The 19,791-nt window shown below is 35.8% G+C and overlaps 2 protein-coding genes and 1 long non-coding RNA gene across 4 annotated transcripts; 1 reads left to right on the forward strand and 2 right to left on the reverse strand.

Moving 5' to 3' along the window:
- The first annotated feature begins 453 nt into the window (after positions 1-453).
- Klp98A (kinesin-like protein 98A) lies at positions 454-16,918 on the forward strand. Its single transcript, XM_033339113.2, has 16 exons — positions 454-741; positions 1,221-1,290; positions 4,206-4,316; positions 5,144-5,260; positions 5,817-6,062; positions 6,160-6,332; positions 6,924-7,329; positions 7,417-7,701; positions 7,827-8,240; positions 8,477-8,674; positions 10,663-10,785; positions 11,080-11,181; positions 11,584-11,721; positions 11,798-12,841; positions 12,948-13,217; positions 15,070-16,918. The coding sequence occupies exons 1-16, from the start codon at positions 695-697 to the stop codon at positions 15,313-15,315; spliced, it is 3,990 nt and encodes a 1,329-aa protein (XP_033195004.1). The 5' UTR covers positions 454-694; the 3' UTR covers positions 15,316-16,918.
- On the reverse strand, positions 5,255-7,539 carry LOC143303560 (uncharacterized). Its single transcript, XR_013059988.1, has 3 exons — positions 7,404-7,539; positions 6,910-7,336; positions 5,255-5,761 (listed from the first exon to the last, which is right to left on the reverse strand). It is a non-coding gene; the product is annotated as an uncharacterized LOC143303560 (long non-coding RNA).
- Positions 16,919-17,039: 121 nt separating the features above from the next.
- Psn (presenilin) lies at positions 17,040-19,655 on the reverse strand. Of its 2 annotated transcripts, none has more exons than XM_033339118.2 (7): positions 19,213-19,655; positions 18,859-19,109; positions 18,570-18,779; positions 18,283-18,503; positions 17,950-18,204; positions 17,604-17,848; positions 17,040-17,533 (listed from the first exon to the last, which is right to left on the reverse strand). In XM_033339118.2, the coding sequence occupies exons 1-7, from the start codon at positions 19,345-19,347 to the stop codon at positions 17,378-17,380; spliced, it is 1,473 nt and encodes a 490-aa protein (XP_033195009.2). In that variant the 5' UTR covers positions 19,348-19,655; the 3' UTR covers positions 17,040-17,377. The 2 variants fall into 2 exon arrangements, with proteins under 2 accessions (XP_033195009.2, XP_033195005.2); XM_033339114.2 differs by having other exon boundaries at positions 17,917-18,204; positions 19,213-19,654.
- Between the last annotated feature and the right edge of the window lie 136 nt (positions 19,656-19,791).

Genomic DNA, 19,791 nt, shown 5'->3' on the forward strand with positions numbered 1-19,791 from the left:
ACCGATGATGTGTAATCTCCAGCTGGATAATAAAAAGACATGAATTCTCTGTATAACCGCCGTTACGCGCTTAAAGAAACCGCAAAAGCGTTTGATTTAGTTCTCTCTATTTGCTGCGTGGGTGGCTCGCCTTCTCCGTTCACTCTCCACCACTGGCTTCTACCATACCGATCCCATACTGACGTCACATTCCATAGAAGGGAAATATAAAACCTGTTAGACCGTCTCCCTTTCTTTCTCTACAGTTTCGTATTTCTGATTCACTTTATCTTTCTTCGTATTATCTTGTCCTCTTTTCCTCTTCTGTCTCTTTTCTGTTTACGTTTCCGCCTGCATTTTTCCATCCGCGCCGTTACGAATAACGAGCAAATGTGCGGTTCACTTGAAATTAGGGATCCCCAATGTGTACGCGCATGCGCAGGAACGCAACTTTTTGTCTCGGCTTAACAGCGGCTTGCTAGCCAGTCGTCCGCCTGTGGAGACCGTGTTGAGGATGATGTTGCTCATTGCGTGCGAGGTTCAACGACGACGAAGACGTTTCGTAGTACGGCAACAACCGTCGACGACGTCTTGTCTATACAGTATCGCGAAATACTTCACGTTCGCGTAACGCGAGTTGAGAAAACGCAGAAGTGACAAGATATACCGCGCAACATCAATATTCTTTGACAAAGTCCATCCGTTTGTTATAGCCATGGCTTCAGTGAAGGTAGCAGTGCGGGTTCGTCCCTTTAATAAAAGGTGCGTGCAACTAGTGATAACCTGTGTTTAACGTGTGTTTTATGTGTTTTCATTGTTATGTGTTTGATATACGAGCTGTACATTCTCTAGTACAGATACATTCTTCGTCATGAATTTTATTCAATGCCTGTTTTTAAGATCCCAGTTTTTACAATTGACCAAGTAGCGAGTCAAGGCCTGCTATTTATGATTTAGACAAAGTCAAATACAATTCGCGAACGTTCGACCTTCGAACGTAATGCGTTCCATGGGACGATCAATCATATGGTTTCGATCGACCCACGGTGCGACTGACGACTGGGCGACAAGATTCTGCCACCTGCTGTCATTCCCTCTAATGTTATTGTTATCCAAATGTTTTTCCCTATCGACTATCTTTTTTTTCTTTTCGCGTTATATTATTTGTAGGAACATTAATGAAAATATCAAGTGCTCAGTTCTATGAATAGAGATGTGAATCTGTCAAATTTGTATTCCAGGGAGTTGGCCATGAACGCGAAAATGATTGTGCAAATGGATGGCCGAAAAACAAGGATTTTTAACACAAAGGTATTTCCTAGCATTTAAAACAATTAGTTGTAAAAAATTTTACGTATCTCTTATTAAGGTTAACCTTGCTGCGATCTTCAAATTATTTTCAACTATTCGTGGTTCATTTTTCAAAAATGTCTGAAGTCTGATTCTTAATTTTATGCTAAAGTTTTCTTAAAACGACACAAATTCTTTTGCTTATTAAAATAGATTGCACTAAGGTTAACACACCAGACTAGGACTACAAATGACTAAAGTATGAAATTTGTTTATACTCCAGAAATATAATGTTGTAACTTTACAGAATTTCTATAAGAAATTGAAAAGTTGGTCATTTTACAAGTTCCAGCATTGTATGTTATGTACGTTCTTATGCAGTTTCCATGTATAATCCGCAACAAGCGACTCCTGTTGCAGTTCCTTAAGCCAATCCTTATGCAGTTCGTCCTTAATGATCGCACGGGCGAACTTTCTAAAAAGATTTCTAGACTGTAGAGCGATTTTTTTTGCGTCCCGAACTACCGTTGACCGCCACGCCGTTAAAACACTCGGTGCTCGAATCGTGTCATAATTTCTGGTCGACCGAACCTCGGCTATTGACCCATTAACGTCACAATGACCGCGACATATATTGTTCGTAGACGTACAGAATCTTTTTTACCATACGGAGACTATTTGTTATTCTAACATTACATCATTGATATCCACGCTTGCCGAGCGAAATCTTTGGCCTAGCTAGTGAGAGCAAGATAGCGAACGGCACGTCATCTGATCGGAGAAAGTGCGAAAATCGTTGTTGGACCAATCCCGGACCACTCGGTTTCCGTCCCACGACACTAACCACAAAACTAACCAATTATATCGCGATTAAGAATTAACAGCTACCAAATCTATCAAAATCACAAATTATAGGTTTTTGGAATTATTGAAAATATGTAATGTGTTTTTTGACAAAATTAATATTAACTTTCATCGGGATGAAAATTTGATTTTTGTTTCTATCAAAATATTGTAATTATAATAATTTTTGTGTATGCAGTATCATATAATATTTAAAATTAAAGTCCGATATATATTTCTATATAGAGTTAACAGACGTTGCGCGTAAGTGAACTTTTGTTCGTCTCTGTATGACCAATATATAGGTCTTAGAGCTAATTATATCGTCCTCATTAATGCTTTGGGGTAAATTTGGTTCGTGTACGATATTAATAGAAATTTCTATTTTGTTCACTTGTTATGAGTAGGTCGTAAATGTTTGTGCAAATTTATATTAATATGAATACAAACATGAAGAAATGAAACCTACGCAAAGATTTATTTTGTCCATTAACTTTTACGTGTATTATATGCATTTTACACTTTTAAGTTTTCCATAAACGCCTAACTATCCACCTAGTCCATGAATCTTTAGTTTCTGATTCCTTTTTCTCTCTGGAATGACTCAATGTTAAAAATACGAGTTTTATATTTTCGTACAATTCCTTTTATCGCTCCAGGATCACTCCTGTACCTTGTTACAAAAGGAAATAACTTTTACGTAATTTATGACTACCGCTTACTTTTATCTCATGTTAATTATCATAAAACAGATTTCCCGTTTTATCAGTGATAATGTGACAAGACAGGTTTATGAAAATCTAGCGCATGCAACATTATGGCGATCATATGACGCATTTTATGGCACGCGTAACGCTGTTGGCTATAGGTATATGTATGTTGTTAATTGAAACAAACAGTTAAACAAATAAAATTCTTGTTTATAAGAATAATTTTAAATATGCTAGCGAATCCACGTTTCACGAATTTAACACATTATATATATCAGCCGATTCATTTTAACAAATAGATTACGAAAATACCACAATTATTTTGAGGAAAATTATTATTATTATTATTTTAGTGAAATATCGTGCTAGATACTTTATCTTCGTATTGTACTAGATTTTTGAACAATGGCTGACATATTGATTGTATTTTATCCAATAAAAGATCACGGTTTATTTTCTATATAATCTTCCTTTAGTTAAAATATAATATAAAGTACATATATTTTATAATGTTACATTTTATAATTTATAATAACATTGTAAAGTCTAAAAGTTATTTCTAATTTGATTTCCTATCTAAAACACTGAAACAAAGAACAATGAATTCACAAAGTGCGACGAAATCGATGACCTCAACAAGTCGAACGTGATGATTCAAACGTTTTAACGTTTCCTCAAGGACTAACTTCAAATTTCTTAAGGCATCGAGCGCGTTGATCACGATCCTAGAACGATAATGACTCCTCACCTTTAGCACTTTTTTTGTCTATTGCAGGTTTCATGATGGACAAACATAAGAGTTTTATTTTTTTAATTGCTTGCCACTCGCTTTGTGTTGCATAATGTGCGGAGTGCCCCTTGATAGGATACGATTATAGTTATGTGGGATGCAGTCTTACGAATGCACGTGATATAACAGCTTGCTGTTTGCCAGCCACTTGTGAATGATGCGCTTCTTCGGTATCAATCATTGTACAGGCTTTTGACCCGTGTCAATCTATCCAATATTCCTTTTCTTTAATATGACCAATCAATTATAATGCAATATTAAATCCAATATTAAAGAAATAGTTCACACGTGAAAATCTTTATCTTCAGAAATTGTTGGGAACTTTGAAGAATTTATTTGACTTATCTTTTTCAATGAAATGACTAAACATTAAGGTCATTGAACCACAGACGAGGTACAGAAACTGTGCCTTGAACTTTATATTTTAATCTTAAGGGGAAGTCTATGATACATACAGGTCGATCAATAAAAGGAGTGTTCGTTTGTTAATGAAGGATCCAATGGATTTGGTCCAATGGATCTGAATCGATAAAGACATTTCTTTTTATAAAATGGAACAATTACTGACTTTATTATTTTATTGTTATTTTCAGACACCCGGTAGTTGCAGGGAAATCGACCGCGAGAAACATAAAGACTTCACATTTGATCATTCCTACTGGTCCTGCGACGCAAGCGATGACAACTATGCATCGCAGGAAGAGGTATATATTATTTGGTTTTTTCAAAGCGTATCAATCTATCAATTCGAAATTAATAATACGTACGATACAGATTAAATAGATCATTGAATCCAACGATGCATCAGAAATAGAGGAAATACCTTTTCTTAATTATGTGTGTTCATTTGAATATACGAGCCATTAATTATTATGAGCAATATGTTAAGTAATCTTTTATTTCATTTGTAATGAGAATTAAATTATTTTTAATTAAATAAGCTCGTTCTCTTTGAAATTAATTTTGTTCTCAATAAAAAATTATCGCCGTCGATTGATTCGCATCGGGCAATATCCCACATTGGGCAATGTTTTGACGGTGAGCCACGATCAGAATTAAAATAGAAGACCGGCATGCGTGCACCGGTATAGCAACCATTGTCGTAAGAGAATAGATTCTAATTAAAGACTTCACATTTTTCAAAATTTTAAGGATCATGTTTATATAATTACAAATTATTTTGTCACCGTGATAAATGATAAGTCTGACTTGTCTTTTATCGCGTGTGTAATAAATAATGATACATGGTGTAAGTAAAAAAAAATATTTCGCTTTTATCATTTGTAGAATTAATCAAAACACACGTATTTGTTTAATACTTATCGACCATCTTGATTCCTCTGGTGACCCGTTAAAACTCTTTTAAGTAATTCACTATCAAAATTCCCCTATCAATGTGTACAGTTAAGTACACATAAGGCGTGTCTGGTGCTATTTTTGAATTCGATAAGATTTTCATTTATCATAAACGTTGATGCTTGTTAGTTACTATCATATCAAAAACAGATAGCTGATCCTTTTTCTATTTTAGGTGTTTTATGATCTGGGTACAGACGTAATAGAAAGTGCCTTCGAGGGCTACAATGCCTGCGTCTTCGCCTACGGCCAAACAGGGTCTGGAAAGACCTTTACCATGATGGGTACACCGGTAATATTTTAATCGTTTAGTTTGCCAGCATGATCATGTCACCTTTATCCCTTTATAAAAGATTACTCTTCTTTGATCTTCTACAATATTCCATTTTGCTCAGTAAATTTTATCTTTATGTTTGATATTCGGACATACTGGATTTAGTGTAATATTTGAGTAATTCTGCAAACTTAGTTTGATATCTGGATAATTCCCTAATATTAGTTTGATATTTGAATAATTCCGTAAAATTATTATTGAATGTAATTCTCTAATTGTTTGAAGCATTTAGTCCATTTTTCATAAAATTTTATCCACAGAGAAAAAAATCGTAGAGATACAAAAGTTACCATACTTTTAATGAATTTAATACGCTCCGATGCTTCTAGATCGCTCGATCACGTAGTTCACTTATCATCAATGCAGAAACTCATTACGTTATTGCGAAACATTGTTTCGTACTTTCACTGGCCAGTTGATTTCTATGATTTTTCTTCGCCTTGTACTGTATTTCTTTACCTAGAAAAGAATCCTTACCTTTAACATCTAATAATTTTATCATTTTCAATTTCAGGAGGCTCAAGGATTGATCCCACGGATTTGTAAGACGCTGTTTGCCAGAATGGCAGCTGGCAAAGAAAGCGGAGCGTCTTACAGAACAGAAGTGTCATTTTTAGAGATACATAATGAAAGAGTAAGGGATCTATTGAGACTGGACCAGTCGCAGTCTCATTCTCTCCGAGTGCGGGAACATCCCAAAAGAGGGCCTTATGTCCAAGATCTATCCAGCCACCTCGTCTATGATTACTCAGATATTCAGGTAAATGAACCCGTTCTCTCTTCCTGCTCGTTCCGCACTCACAACACACTTGTGGGAGAGGTAGTTTTAAAATAAAGAGTTGTTCCCGCGCTTGTAGGAGTGCATGGTGCGAGGTAATACGCACAGGACTACGGCAAGTACAAATATGAACGACGTGAGCAGCAGGAGTCACGCAATTTTTACTATCACCTTCGTTCAAGCTGGACTATCAGAAGGCAATATGCCGTCGGAGACAGTTTCAAAAGTGCATCTTGTTGACTTAGCCGGAAGGTATCGAGACATGTGTCTTGGATAATTTTTTTTTTGGAATCATCGGACTAACACGCGAGATGTGAGCAGAAAGTTCGTACAAAACATTACTGAGTTTTTAATACTTTTTTTTCTTTTACTTCCTATTGTAATTGAAACTTGATAAACGACTGGAGATTTCATAAAAATTATTTCTATTGCAATAGGAGAAGCCTTGTTTATAGAATGTATAAATGTAATAACGAATTAAAGAATATCTTGTGAAGAGATCTTATCGAATAAAGGAATACCAACATTGAAGTCAAGGTTTCCTTTGAAAACAAGGAAATGTTTATCCGCAAGATAGTTAGTTGAGTTCCATTTCATTATTATAAAAATTTATCGTATTTTTACTATTAAATCACATTTTTAAAATGGCAACACTTGGTAATATCTTGAGTAATTCTCTTACAAATCTCTGCATAATGTACTTTAAGTTGAATGAAGTAATCATATACTTTGAACCTTTTGCTCACATTCTTAAAATCATTAAGAAATATAGATATCTAAGATAAATGTAAGGTAGATGTAAGCAAAAGTTGAGTTCACATTTGTTTACCTATGTTTGTTTAGTGAACGCGCAAATGCAACAGGTGCATCAGGCCAACGATTAAAAGAGGGCGCGCACATTAATAAATCACTGGTAACATTAGGTTCCGTGATATCAGCGCTCTCTGAAGTTAGTGCCGCAGGCGAAGGGTCTTCCACTTCTAAGCGAGGTATCTTTATACCCTATCGAGATAGTGTATTGACATGGTTGTTAAAGGACTCGCTTGGAGGTAACTCGAAGACAATCATGATAGCCACTATTAGTCCGGCAGATTGTAATTACGGCGAGACCCTCAGTACGCTCAGGTACGCTAACCGAGCGAAAAATATTATTAATAAACCCACTATTAACGAAGATCCGAACGTGAAATTGATCAGGGAACTCAGAGAAGAGATACAAAAATTGAAGTCTCTTATTGGGAAGGATATGGTAAGTCCTAAAAAAGATATACACTTTCTCCTTTACCAATTAAGAAAAAATTCGATTAAAAAGTGAAATCTTACCTGTTCATTGCAGAGCGTTGAAAGGCCACCGCAAGTATTGTTAGCTCAGATTCATGAGAAACAAGAGCAAGAGAAAGTATTGACGGAAGAATGGACGGAAAAGTGGCGAGAAACGCAGCAGATTCTCCAAGAGCAGAAAGCGTTAGGTCTTCGAAAAAGCGGTGTTGGCGTAGTTCTAGATTCAGAGATGCCGCATTTAGTGGGTATCGATGATGACCTTCTTAGCACTGGTGTTACACTTTATCATCTGAAAGAGGGTAGAACGTTAGTGGGAACGGAAGAAGCACCAACCACACAGGTAATCATTTCATTTATTTATCCCAATAAAAATTAAGATTTGTTGAATCTGAATACTAGTGAAACTACGGAAATATATATACATATATTTTATGAATTATATAATATGTGCTACTTAATAAATAGGATATTGTATTGACTGGTGCGGATGTCGAGCCAGAACACTGTGTGGTGGAGTTAGATAGTGGGGTTGCAACTCTTCATCCCCTTTCTCCTCACTGCTGGATCAACACAGCACAAGTCGATAAGCCAACGCGGCTGTCACAAGGCTGTATTATTCTTCTTGGCCGGAACAATATGTTCCGATATAACGATCCAGCTGAAGCGGCGAAACTAAGAAAGGAAGGTGGAACGAGTAACGGTAATTTACAATCCACGGTCGTCAATCTTTCAAGATTGTCTCTCTTGAGCTGGAGTGTCTCGGATTTGCATGCTTCGTCCTCTAGCGATAACCTTTTAAATTCGAGCGAAGATCTCCGAACGCTTGAAGAACTGGAACAACAAAAAGCAGCCCTTATCAAAGAAAAAGAAGACTTCAAGGTTCGTGAATTAACTAATTAACTTTATACGATATTAGTTTTTATGCCAATTAAATCCATTATAGTTTATTACTATAATTAATAATTTAATAATCATAGAATATTATTTCTAGTACTCTAGTTATATTATTATTAATATCCTACACATAAAGATATTTAAATTAGTGCAAATGGAATGTTAATCGAAAGCTTTGAGCTAAAATAAATAATAAAAATTTTTCATTTTAATTTGCACAGAGGGAGCAGGAAGAACGAGAAGAGAGATGGGCCGCGAGAAGAGAGGCTCTAGAAGGAGCGCAGCGCGAATTGGAACGCGAATGGGGTGCCCAATGGAAAGAATGGGCTGACGCCATAGCGGCTCTGGAATCTCGACAACGCGAGTTACGCACGAGACGTCACATCCTGGAACAAGAGCGACGGGACGAAATGACGCAAGTAAGTGACTCGGATTCGCCGTCGCCAGATCCGAACGTAATCTCGATCATCTATCAATTTTTCCTCGTCCTTATTGCTCTCTGTGTTCTTATTTGCTTGTCTGGCAACATCATCATCAACTCGCACATTTGCCCGTTAAACATGTGACCCCAGAAAATGTGTGTAATAGTATTAGGTAACACGTTCTCGTTAAATCACATTTATGTTCTTCATCAAGTGTTCACAAGTGTACTTGAATATCAAATGGTGTTCAGATGTAGAAAGAATGAGCTATATCATCAACATTGACGATGATCACATTTTTTCACTTTAGTTTAACTGTAGATGTAGAAATTTATTAAAAAAAAAGCTTAAGGTGCTTCAACTCAACGATCGGCGTCTATATCAGGATTTTCTCCTGAATTGTAATATAATGTAACTAATGTACAATTACATTGTTAACGGGACAATATTTGTCCGATATTATATAATTCAATCATTTTTTTTAATGTATAAAAGAAATGTTTCCTATTCTTTTTGTATAATACTTGTCTGCCTTTACGTAGATTCTATTACGGGTTTTTAATACGAATCGCGCCTAATATCCCGCAGACTATAATCTTAACGCTTATTTTTTTAATGGCGAATATTAGATAGAGAAGCTTAAATGACGATAAGCTGTTTGAATACCATAAAAGTGCCAGTGTTGACAAGATTTTGCCGGACAAATATGGCATTCCGTGGAATGTTATACGTTAAGTATCTTGTAGACGATTGTTACAATGAACAGAGTAAAAGAAAACAAACTGTTATGTACATATCTGGGCTTGTCTTTTGTAGAAACGTCTGTATATATGGGTTTGTTATGCGAGAAAGAAAAAAGAACTGTTTATTATATACATACATATATATAATATATATATATATATACGAATACTGTTGATTAATAAATTTTTCTTACAAAAATTGGCCTTCGATCTTCCACGATATGATATTTTGCACGCACACTTCTACTGTCTGTATTCTATCTTTCATATACAGGGTGGTTGGTATATGGTGGTACAAGCGGAAAGGGGGTGATTCTACGCGAAAAAAGAAGTCGAAAATATAGAATAAAAATTTTTCGTTCGAGGCTTTGTTTTCGAGAAAATCGACTTTGAATTTTCGCTCGGTACACGTGCACTTTATCACGTCTCGTTATAACGGATCTCACTGTAAATCGTTGTCTCGATGGAAAAATTAAAAAAAAAATTAAAAAAAAAAAATTTTTATTCTATATTTTCGACTTCTTTTTTCGCGTAGAATCACCCCCTTTCCGCTTGTACCACCAGTTACCAACCACCCTGTATATTCTATTAAGTATTATATGTATACACAGTCGAAAGAATTAACACTACCGATTAACAAACCCAGTGTATCTTGTTAACAATTTTGTTGGGGTACGTCCGCACGTACATTTTGTCCAATACTGATGTGGGATTTAAAGACCTAACTAACCGAATTTTATAAGGTAATGTATTTATCGCGATTATCTCATCGTTTCTGTTTTCTTCTTCTTTTACCATTAATTTTTGTTCTTTTTCATTCAATATTTACTTGGATCTTTCAATAAATCTCGTATGAACTGACCTCTGCAATAACGTCACGTAGCCTCGTATTATCATTGATGCATAAACAGATGGCATGCTTTTGTTTTTATTTTTATCCATTCTACATCATTCTTCTCTCGTAACCGATAGCAGAGTATCTGTGTACATGGGTGACTTGTAAAACTATCATTTTTCGTTATTATCACTTCAAATGTAAGTTTAAAAATTTACTTTTCGTTTAAACGTACAATTTATATATATATATTTATATATATATATATAAATATATAATAAAAAATGAAATTAATGGGAATTAAATAAAAGGAAAGGAAGAAAAAGAATGGAACTCGCATCTAAACTATATTTTTTTCAGTTATCTTTTTTGTTAATGCATCGATATCTGTGTGTGTGTGGTACTAGGTAGAAAATTTATGTAGGGAAGTTGCCTCTCTACGCACGACATTGCAGTCCAAGCATCGTCAGTTTCAAGAGTTCATGAGCAATCACGAGCGCGCTCAAAGATTTCATCAATGGTGGGAGAAGGTAAGAGTCTAGACAGAAAAGAAAAAATCGGTATAACATGCAGCACATATAGTCAGTACAGTATTTTGATGGCACGAACTATTGAAATAAACGGGAGAAAAAATAAATTTAAAAAAATGTAATTGCATGTAACATATATGACCCTGCATCTTGTCTTTATTTATTTTTCTTTTTTTTTATTATTGCTTTGTTAATTATCTCTTTATTCCTTTCTTAATAATACTCTAATGAAGTATTAACATAGAAACGAAGGTTCGCAGGTTTTTAGTTCAGAAAAAAAATTTACCATTTCAGACGGACGACGGTGCTGGTAGCGATGGCAGCTTGCCAGAATCCTGGTCGAGTTTGAACGATGATAAATGCGTTGACGCGGTGAGAGAGCTTGTTAATCATCATGTAAGTGATTCTAAAACCATCCTTTCTCAAGTTTAACTATAATCTTAATGACTGGATTAATTCTAGGAACTAGGTCAAGCCATAACTCTTTTTTTAAGCAAGGACTTTATGTTTTTGTGAACTACATCTCTTTAATTATGATTTAGTCTTTTATATACTTAACCACTAGACTGTGCATATTTATGCAAATTCGTATCTTTATGAACACAGCTAAAAAAATTAAACATATATGGAAACATGTTTTATCTACTTTTATATCATTAAACTTTGTATATATGAATTTAATAAGAAAAATATGGTTCATAGAAAAATCAAAAACAAGAATTAGCTAGTTTCTATAATCAAGAGAACATTATAAAAGAATCAAGAAATAAAATCCAACTTTAAAAATCTACCTTCCAGAAGAAAGAATTGGCTGTATTGGAGACTGAGCTACAGAACAAGGTGAAATCCCTCAATGAGCACCAGAGCAAGGTAGACAAGATGGAAGAGGAGCTGATGGAGATAGCTAAAAGGCAAAAACATATGTTTAATCTCGAGGTTAGGATACTGTTTATAACTAGAAGCTAACTTACTTTTCTTATTCTCATTAAATATTAAATACATATGTTTCTAGTTTCAAGAAGAAGGAAACACAGAGAAGAAGTTGTTGCTGGCGAAGCGGAGCCAGGAGCAGTTACAAGAGATCCTGAGAAGAAAACAAAGTCTTTCATTAAACTTGAAGCGTGCGTTGCCTGCTTCACCAGGTGATTGTTCCTTGAGCGGCGATGAAGTTCTTCACAATGGAGATATTGAATCGTTGCAGGGATGCAATAGAAAACTTCAGATAGCTTCTGCCTTGAGTCTACTGCCACAAAATATTCCAAGTTCTATAGACACAGCAGATACTTTTCATACAGCTGCGGCTGACTCGCCTGAACCTAGAATTCTGTTTGAAAATTCGGAAACAAAAGAATCTCAGACATTACCAAGTGATAAACAAAGAGAACCTAACAAGCACCAGAAATCTTCCCCTGAAGTCCACTTAGAGAATGATAGAGCTAAATTGTGTGAAGTAGAAAGCAGAAGTTTGTTGAACTTAAATAGAAAGTCCTCGATAGATACAATCATCAAGTCAGGAAAGTGCAATGGCAGTGTTAACAGTGAGAAAACAGAATCAAAGTCTCCAACGAATTCTATTACGGAGGAGGATATTCCTGAAGATTCGCTGGAGTCACCTGTGCAGCAGAATCCAGCGATGAAACGATTGAACCAAAGAATCGCTCGTCAACGAATGATGGTGATGAGGTGCCTAGAGGCCAGCACACCCTCGAAAGAAGATCTGAATAGACAAATTGCGATCTTACAAGATCTTCAAAAGCAGCAAATTGAATTAGAAGTATCGCTTTTAGAAGACGAACGAAAAAATCTCAAGCAACAATCACAATGTGATGATAGATTGGCAGTTGGTGATGCGAATGAGCCTGCACAAACAGTAGAAACAATGTCGTGCCGTGATGTAGAGTCCACGACTAGCTCAGGCACGTTGCTGGCCGTGGCCACAGTGCGATCTCCAATTCTCAGGAACCACAGGCCTAATATCAATGGCGAGGAGAACTTGTCAGAATCGGTAGTGCCTCGAATATCAGCGGGAAGAGGATATTCAACAGTATATTTAACGGTAATTTATAATATGCATGATGTAATATAAATTGGAAGACAACTAAAAAATATCTTCCAATAATGAAAGTATGAAGATCATTTGTTATATGTGGCCTTTGTTTTAGAGTCAAAATCGAGGTGATCGTTTGAGTAGTCCATATACCCTGACAATCACGAGGTCTTTGCCATCTTTGATAGCAAACGACGCCGACTACGACAATGTGATTAACATGATCGTTAGTATACCTTCCTACGTGATACGCGGAGCTGGCACGTCCAGTCACTACGAATACGAGGTACGCGTCGTAGCGCAGGACGATAGCTGGACGCTTTTACGTAGATACAGAAGATTTCGAGAATTGTATATTTCTATGAGACAAAATTATGGTAGCAAGGTAAGTAGGATTTTTTTATTCGTTTTATTAATTTTCTGTATATTTCAAATTTGTTAACATTAAATAATTATAATTGATAAAATTTTCTCAAAATTTTTTTCTCAAATAACAAATAGTAATATATTTTTATTTATTATTGCTTAGTCCGTGCCTTTCAGCTTTAGACGAGGTTTCGGTTTTACATCTCTTTTATCTATTTCGCTTCTTATATATCTACCTTCCTTCTTATCCACTCTATTATATTGCACTCCTTGAATTATTCTGTCCTTAAAAACTATGGCAACTTTTGGGCTTTTAGGCTCTTTTCCCGTCTTGACCATTTCCCCAGTTCTCTCTCTTTCCTTTATGCACTCGTTTACTAGTTCCTTTTTTGATTCCATGGGTTTCCCTTTGTACTTTGCTGCTCTTCTTCAAATAGTAATATAGTATAAGGTATATATAGGTGTATATATATATATAAGGTATATAGTTATGGTGTAATAGTTATGGGTGATAGTACTACTGCTGGTGTAGATTGCTGGGAGGTACTGCCGCTTTTTCTTGTCATTTAAGAATCGTGGAAAGAAAAATTGCACTACGGGCGCCGGGATTTGAAAACCCGGGTCCCGAATGTCCGTAACCAAACGCGCTAACCATTGCGCTGTCGTCGTTCGACGATAGTTGCTATCGAGTGCCGCCACAGTAATCCCTTATCAATGATAACGTTTCTTCTTTGTGTTGTGCATATGGTCGTATGATCTCGGCCGTTGTTTCCATGTGCGGTTGAGAGAATTCGGCATCTGCGGATGTGTCGTTTCGATGCAGGGTAAGGTGTCGGCCGCTTGTTGTCAAACCTGTGCAGATGTTGCGCAAAGTCTTCGTGTGGCGGTGGACCTGTCGGTACGGTGCGGGCGTTTTAGCGTACGGTCGTAGGCCTCCGTTCTTCTTTAGTATGACGTGCAGAGATAATATGCCCATGGACTTTGCGTTGGCTGCATCACTCCTGGCTCGGTCATCGTCTCGTATCCTGTCACCTGCTTGCGTCGATCAGAGGTGAGGCGTCGAGGTTCGCTGAAGACGGAAAGGCCGTTTCGAGTACGTCGTAGCGGTAGATCCAGTTTCCGCAGTTTTAGATTCGCAGTGATGAAGTCTCGGTAGCGCTATCACGGTCACCCCTTCTCGCTGTCGATCACGTCGGGATCACCAATTTGAGGTATGATAGTTGTGGGTGACAGTGCTACTGCTGGTGTAGATTGCGCGCTGGGAGGTACTGCTGCTTTTTCTTCTCATTTAAGAATCGTACAAAGAAAAATCGCACTACGGGCGCCGGGATTTAAAAACCCGGGTCCCGAATGTTCGTAAGCAAAGGCGCTAACCATTGCGCTGCCGTCGTCCTGTGATAGTTGCTTTTGAGTGCCGCCACAAATATAATACCTATGGTCATCAAAACTATTACAATTGAGGTGTGATATAGTAGTAGTCATGACAGGTGGTGCTGTTGTATAGGCAGAGATGGCTAGGTCCCGTATAGGATGATTTTGTGTCTTCCGTTCCGGGTTGCCTTCTCAGTTAAGAATCATGGAAGAAAAATCGGACTACGGGTGCCGGGATTTGAACCGGGGTCCCGAACGTTCGTAACCAACGGCACTAACCACTGCTCTATCGTCGTCCGGTCATAGTTTGCTGTCGAGTGCCGCTACACAATTAATTTTAATATCCAAAAATCTTATTTCTCACGAATTTAATTATAGTCCTTTTACATTCTTATTATTTGTATCATAGCCGTTTGCAAAAGACTAAAAATATTAGAAATATGAGAAGAAGGAACTTTTATCAATTTTTTGATAGTTTTATATACTTCAATTATATACAGGTAGCGGCAATACGCTTCCCACCTCGACAAGTTTTTCCAAGGTATGAAGTTGTGGCACGGCAACGTAGAAAACGACTAGAGGAATATTTACGACGGTTGATTCAAGTCTGCTCAGAATTACCGCACTGTGAACCTCTCTACAAGTACAACGGCAACTTAAGCAACATAGATAAGCAATCGTTGCTGGAATTTAGTTCGTTCTTCAGACGTGGAACGTTCGAAAGCAGCAAATACGGAACAAGTTAAACAATTAAAAAAAAAAAGACCACACACGATTCTCCAGAAATAGAAGAATGAACAAATTCAAGTGAACGCATAATAGATATTTATAATTCGTTATGTATTTTTTATATTGATGAGCTGGAGAAAAGCTAAAGTGGGAAAAATATTAGCAAAGTATAGTTACCACTTTTTGCAATGATTATTATGTATTTGCCAAAATACGTTTCCAAAAGTTTATTGTTTATAAGACTGATATATATATCGCATATTTAATATTTGTTTTATTCTTAGCATTAGTAAAAGAAAGAAAAGATTGTGAAATTTCTATTTAACGGGAAACAAAAAGATCTGATGTGTCTCGAAGCTATTCTCGATACGAGATTTTAGCTATTCTCGACAGGAAAAGCATACATTAAAGTTAAGGTCGATGAAATTACACGATTCGATTACTTGTTACGGGTTACGAATATTTTCCTAATGTTTTTCTCCCGTTAAAATTTTTGCAATTTTCCAAGTGTACCTTTCTTGTTTCTTAAACGAAATTGTTGATTTCATTGAATCTAAAATCGCGTCTATCACTAGTAAAATGTATAGTTAGTACCAGTATTGTTACAAGATACGCACGATATAAAGAATAATTTGTTGTGCGCACAACCACGGTGACCATAATCGCGCGTCTATACTCGTGATAATAATTAGATTTCATAAATGAACGCGTTTATTTTTTCGTCGAACAGCGTCTTTTACACATCGTCAGGACTGAGAATTGACTGGATCTTAAACGAAGCAAAAAAAAAAAAGAAGAAAAAAATATCGAACTTCCTCTTAATACGTAGTTATAAACTTATTGAATTATAATTTTACGAAGTGCAAATGATATCATATCGCTGTTGAAGTTCTTCCGGTTTCGGGAATTTATATATAATATATATTGTATATGTATACACTGCGTTTTGCGGCAAAGTTTGTAAAGAAAAAAGAAAAAGGAACAGCGATGTTAAAGTTGACTTGAAATCGTTATGCAATGCTTATGGCAATGAGAGAATTGTTAGTAAATGCTAACTTTGATATTATCGATTATTCTCGGCAAAATGTTTATCCGCTATATTTATAAAACTGCTTCTCGATAAAAGGAAAGAAAGAAAATATATACGCTTTTCAAGCCCAAGAATTCTCTATTATTATAATAATAAAAAAAATCGCATCTCTCCATTACATGGCCAGATCATTTTGCCTTGAATTCTCTAATAAGTAAAAAGAATGTTATGAAGCTTATACCTAAACCCATGTTGTTTAGTATCGAATGAAACTTATAGCAATACGTATTGTCATTGAAGTGGATAATCAAGTTCGTGACTGATGAGCGATACGTATTCCATGGCTGTGTATAAACGGACTTCAAACCCCGAGGAATTGTCCTAGACGGCTAGTGGTACTAGTAATTTATAGCCGCGAGGTCTGTACATTTAGCAAATTATTTAGACAAACATTATACCTCATGTTTCATACAGTTTCCGAGAAAAAGCATGGAGAAAAAAAAACCATCATCAACCGCTTTTTTATACTCGATCTATGCGATCTATGTTCTCTAAATGTAAAGACACACAATAAATTTGTCATAGCTCGATTATTTCTAATTAATAACCTTATAACCCATAAAATAGAAAAATAATCTACAAATTGTAATAAAAAACATGAAAAACCGTTAAGGGCTTTAAATGTGTTTTACACTTAACGTGCAATGGATGTCAGATAAATACAATCATTTATTATTTTTGTTATTCGTTTTACAAATGTAAATTTATATCTTGAGCATTTCTTTGAGACACTAGATTTCTATCCGATGTGATTGTTCAACGAATACTTATTATTAAAAAATACTGGTTCACCCAGTTTCTTATAATGTACATTTTCATCTTGATTTGTACCATGTCATGAGACGATTAATATATCCGTGGTATAAGTTTATAAATGACAAATTACGAACGACGAATTTAAACGAAATACAAAAGCTAAACGATCAATATATGAATAGGCACTATCCTTTTGTAATAAATTATAAATATTATGCTTATCATACCTACAGTTAAATGAACACTTGCTCGCTCGCTAAATTATCCGCAAACGGCGCAACAATTACCCTTGTGGCGAAATAAAATGTTAAACCAAACGTAACAGAGATTGGTAATGCGGGCAATGCCTTCTTGAATATAGCCAGTAACAATAGCGTCAAGCAAAGACCCTGGAAATAAAAATATTCGCAATAAAACTTTTACTATTTTAATATAAAATATAAATTACAAAACACGTACAATAAGAATAGCAACGAAACAAGCCAACGTGGTGTTCCAATCGCCATAACTGGAAGCTTTCCCAACTAAAACACTGTAGAATATAAAATCACCAAGACCTAATTTCACACCTCGTTCTTCTTCGGTAACTGCAATTTGCTGCCCTTGTGATTCACGCGCAACGCGATTATCTTGTTGCCTTGATCTTTCTGTTAGGGATAAAGTGTTTTCACGTACTTCTTGCGCTCGCCTCGCTCCTCGATCACCTGATAATAAAATATTACATCAAGTTACAATAACTGAATAGGTAGTACACTAGTAGTTTATTTGCTACCATGTGTATCTATCCATTCAGGAGTAAACCCACTCTCTTCAGCATCTCCCGATGCAGGATTGTTTTGATTATCTGCTTGATCACGCATTGTATATGTCGTGCTGTCACCAGTAGCATTGTCGCTGGTAGTCATCGTTGCGGTTTGTACATAACCAGCGTAAGTCATTGTGGCTGTGTACATAATTGTAGAAGAATAAATCAATGCAGGAAAAATAGACTCATTTCGCTCTTGTGCGGTCTCAACAAGTATTCTTAAAGGTCCTTTTGGTGTTAACACAGCAATTAAATCTGGATGGAAAATTATAAAAACTTACATGTATTTCATCTGCAATGCGTTTATACTTTTTAATAACAAATCTATCTTACCCCAAATGCTGATAACACCTAGTACAACCCATGCTGTCCATTCTGGCAAATATTTGATAAAAACAAGCGCCATTAGAGCAGAGATAAAAATAAGATATGCTTGTTGTAATTGCAAGGGACCTTGCCAATGTATACATATCATTCCAACTACTCCAAAATTCCATAAAACTAAGCCTAATGTAAACAAATCCATTGGAATGTTGTATGCTTTTAATACTTGCCTACAAAAGACATTTTTTTTAAATGTTAAAACCACAAAAAGTAATTAGTAAAATGACAATACTCACTCGCAATATAACATGGAAAACATAGATAACAACAATAAGGAACTTATTATCAACCATCCATGGATTACTTTGTAAAATTTGTATTTGTATAGGACAATAAGTATCACAGTCATAAATACAATGACACTCATGAGTATCAAAGAGTTAGCAACTGCTTGCCAAGCCTTGGTACTTGTGTCAGCACTGTCTTCATGAAACGGAGTGTATACTCTAAAAACAATAATACAATCATAGAACACAACTATCATCTTATACAAACGATATACAAAAGATTTCAAAGTATACTTACAAGTACATTCCTTTGGTTGTATAGAAGTTTATAGAACTAATTGTGGCAACTACAACTAACATACAAAGGGATACAGGCACAAATAATTTAATGACATGTGCTGCTCCATACTTTAATTCCTCTTCCTCTTCATCTCTATAATTTCTAGATCTACCCTGGCCACTATTGCCTGATGTACCTCTCCTACCTGAACTTGCATTATTCGATATACCTGGTGTCTGAACATGGACTTCAGGAACACCATTTTCAACCTATAATTCATACATATTATACAATATATATTCTTTGAGTTCTTTTAAGTTATCTACGTAGATAACTCAACCTGTATAAGTATCACACAATAGAATAAAATACCTCTTCGTTACTAATGCGAGAACGCCTTTTTCGACCAGTGACCAAGCCCAAATCGTCCGTGCGAGATTCCGCGACGTGACCGTCCATTAGGCTTGTATATTCGTCCGCCGAGTCGTAAATATCACTCTCAGACATTCATCAACGGTTATAATTATGGACAAATTGACATAAGTACCTTTGACAGCTTCACATACGCTTTTTTTATACTTCCGCACTTAGTTTAAGTCTCGTCACACAATAGCGGTTACGACTACATTCGAAAAATTTCTCCGATATAAAAATACTTAACTAATATTTATGCATGTCGAGGATTATTCATAGGACTTTATCGGAAAGCACAAAGATAATTTTTGATTACTTAAAAATGAACGACTTCAATAATTTTTCACTTTATAAATAAATCCTACACCTGATGGCAGCCATTTTACGAAATGATTCACTAATTGCCCTCTATTGTCAAGCATTTGGAACTAAAAAGAGCGTAGTTACAAAATTTAAATTCTTTCTTAATTTCAAATTTGATATCACTAAAAATTAAATTGTCCAATTTTTGATAATTACTTATAAAACCATTTACCT

Source organism: Bombus vancouverensis, chromosome 14 (assembly GCF_051014615.1).
Source record: "Bombus vancouverensis nearcticus chromosome 14, iyBomVanc1_principal, whole genome shotgun sequence".
Lineage (NCBI taxonomy): Eukaryota > Metazoa > Arthropoda > Insecta > Hymenoptera > Apidae > Bombus > Bombus vancouverensis.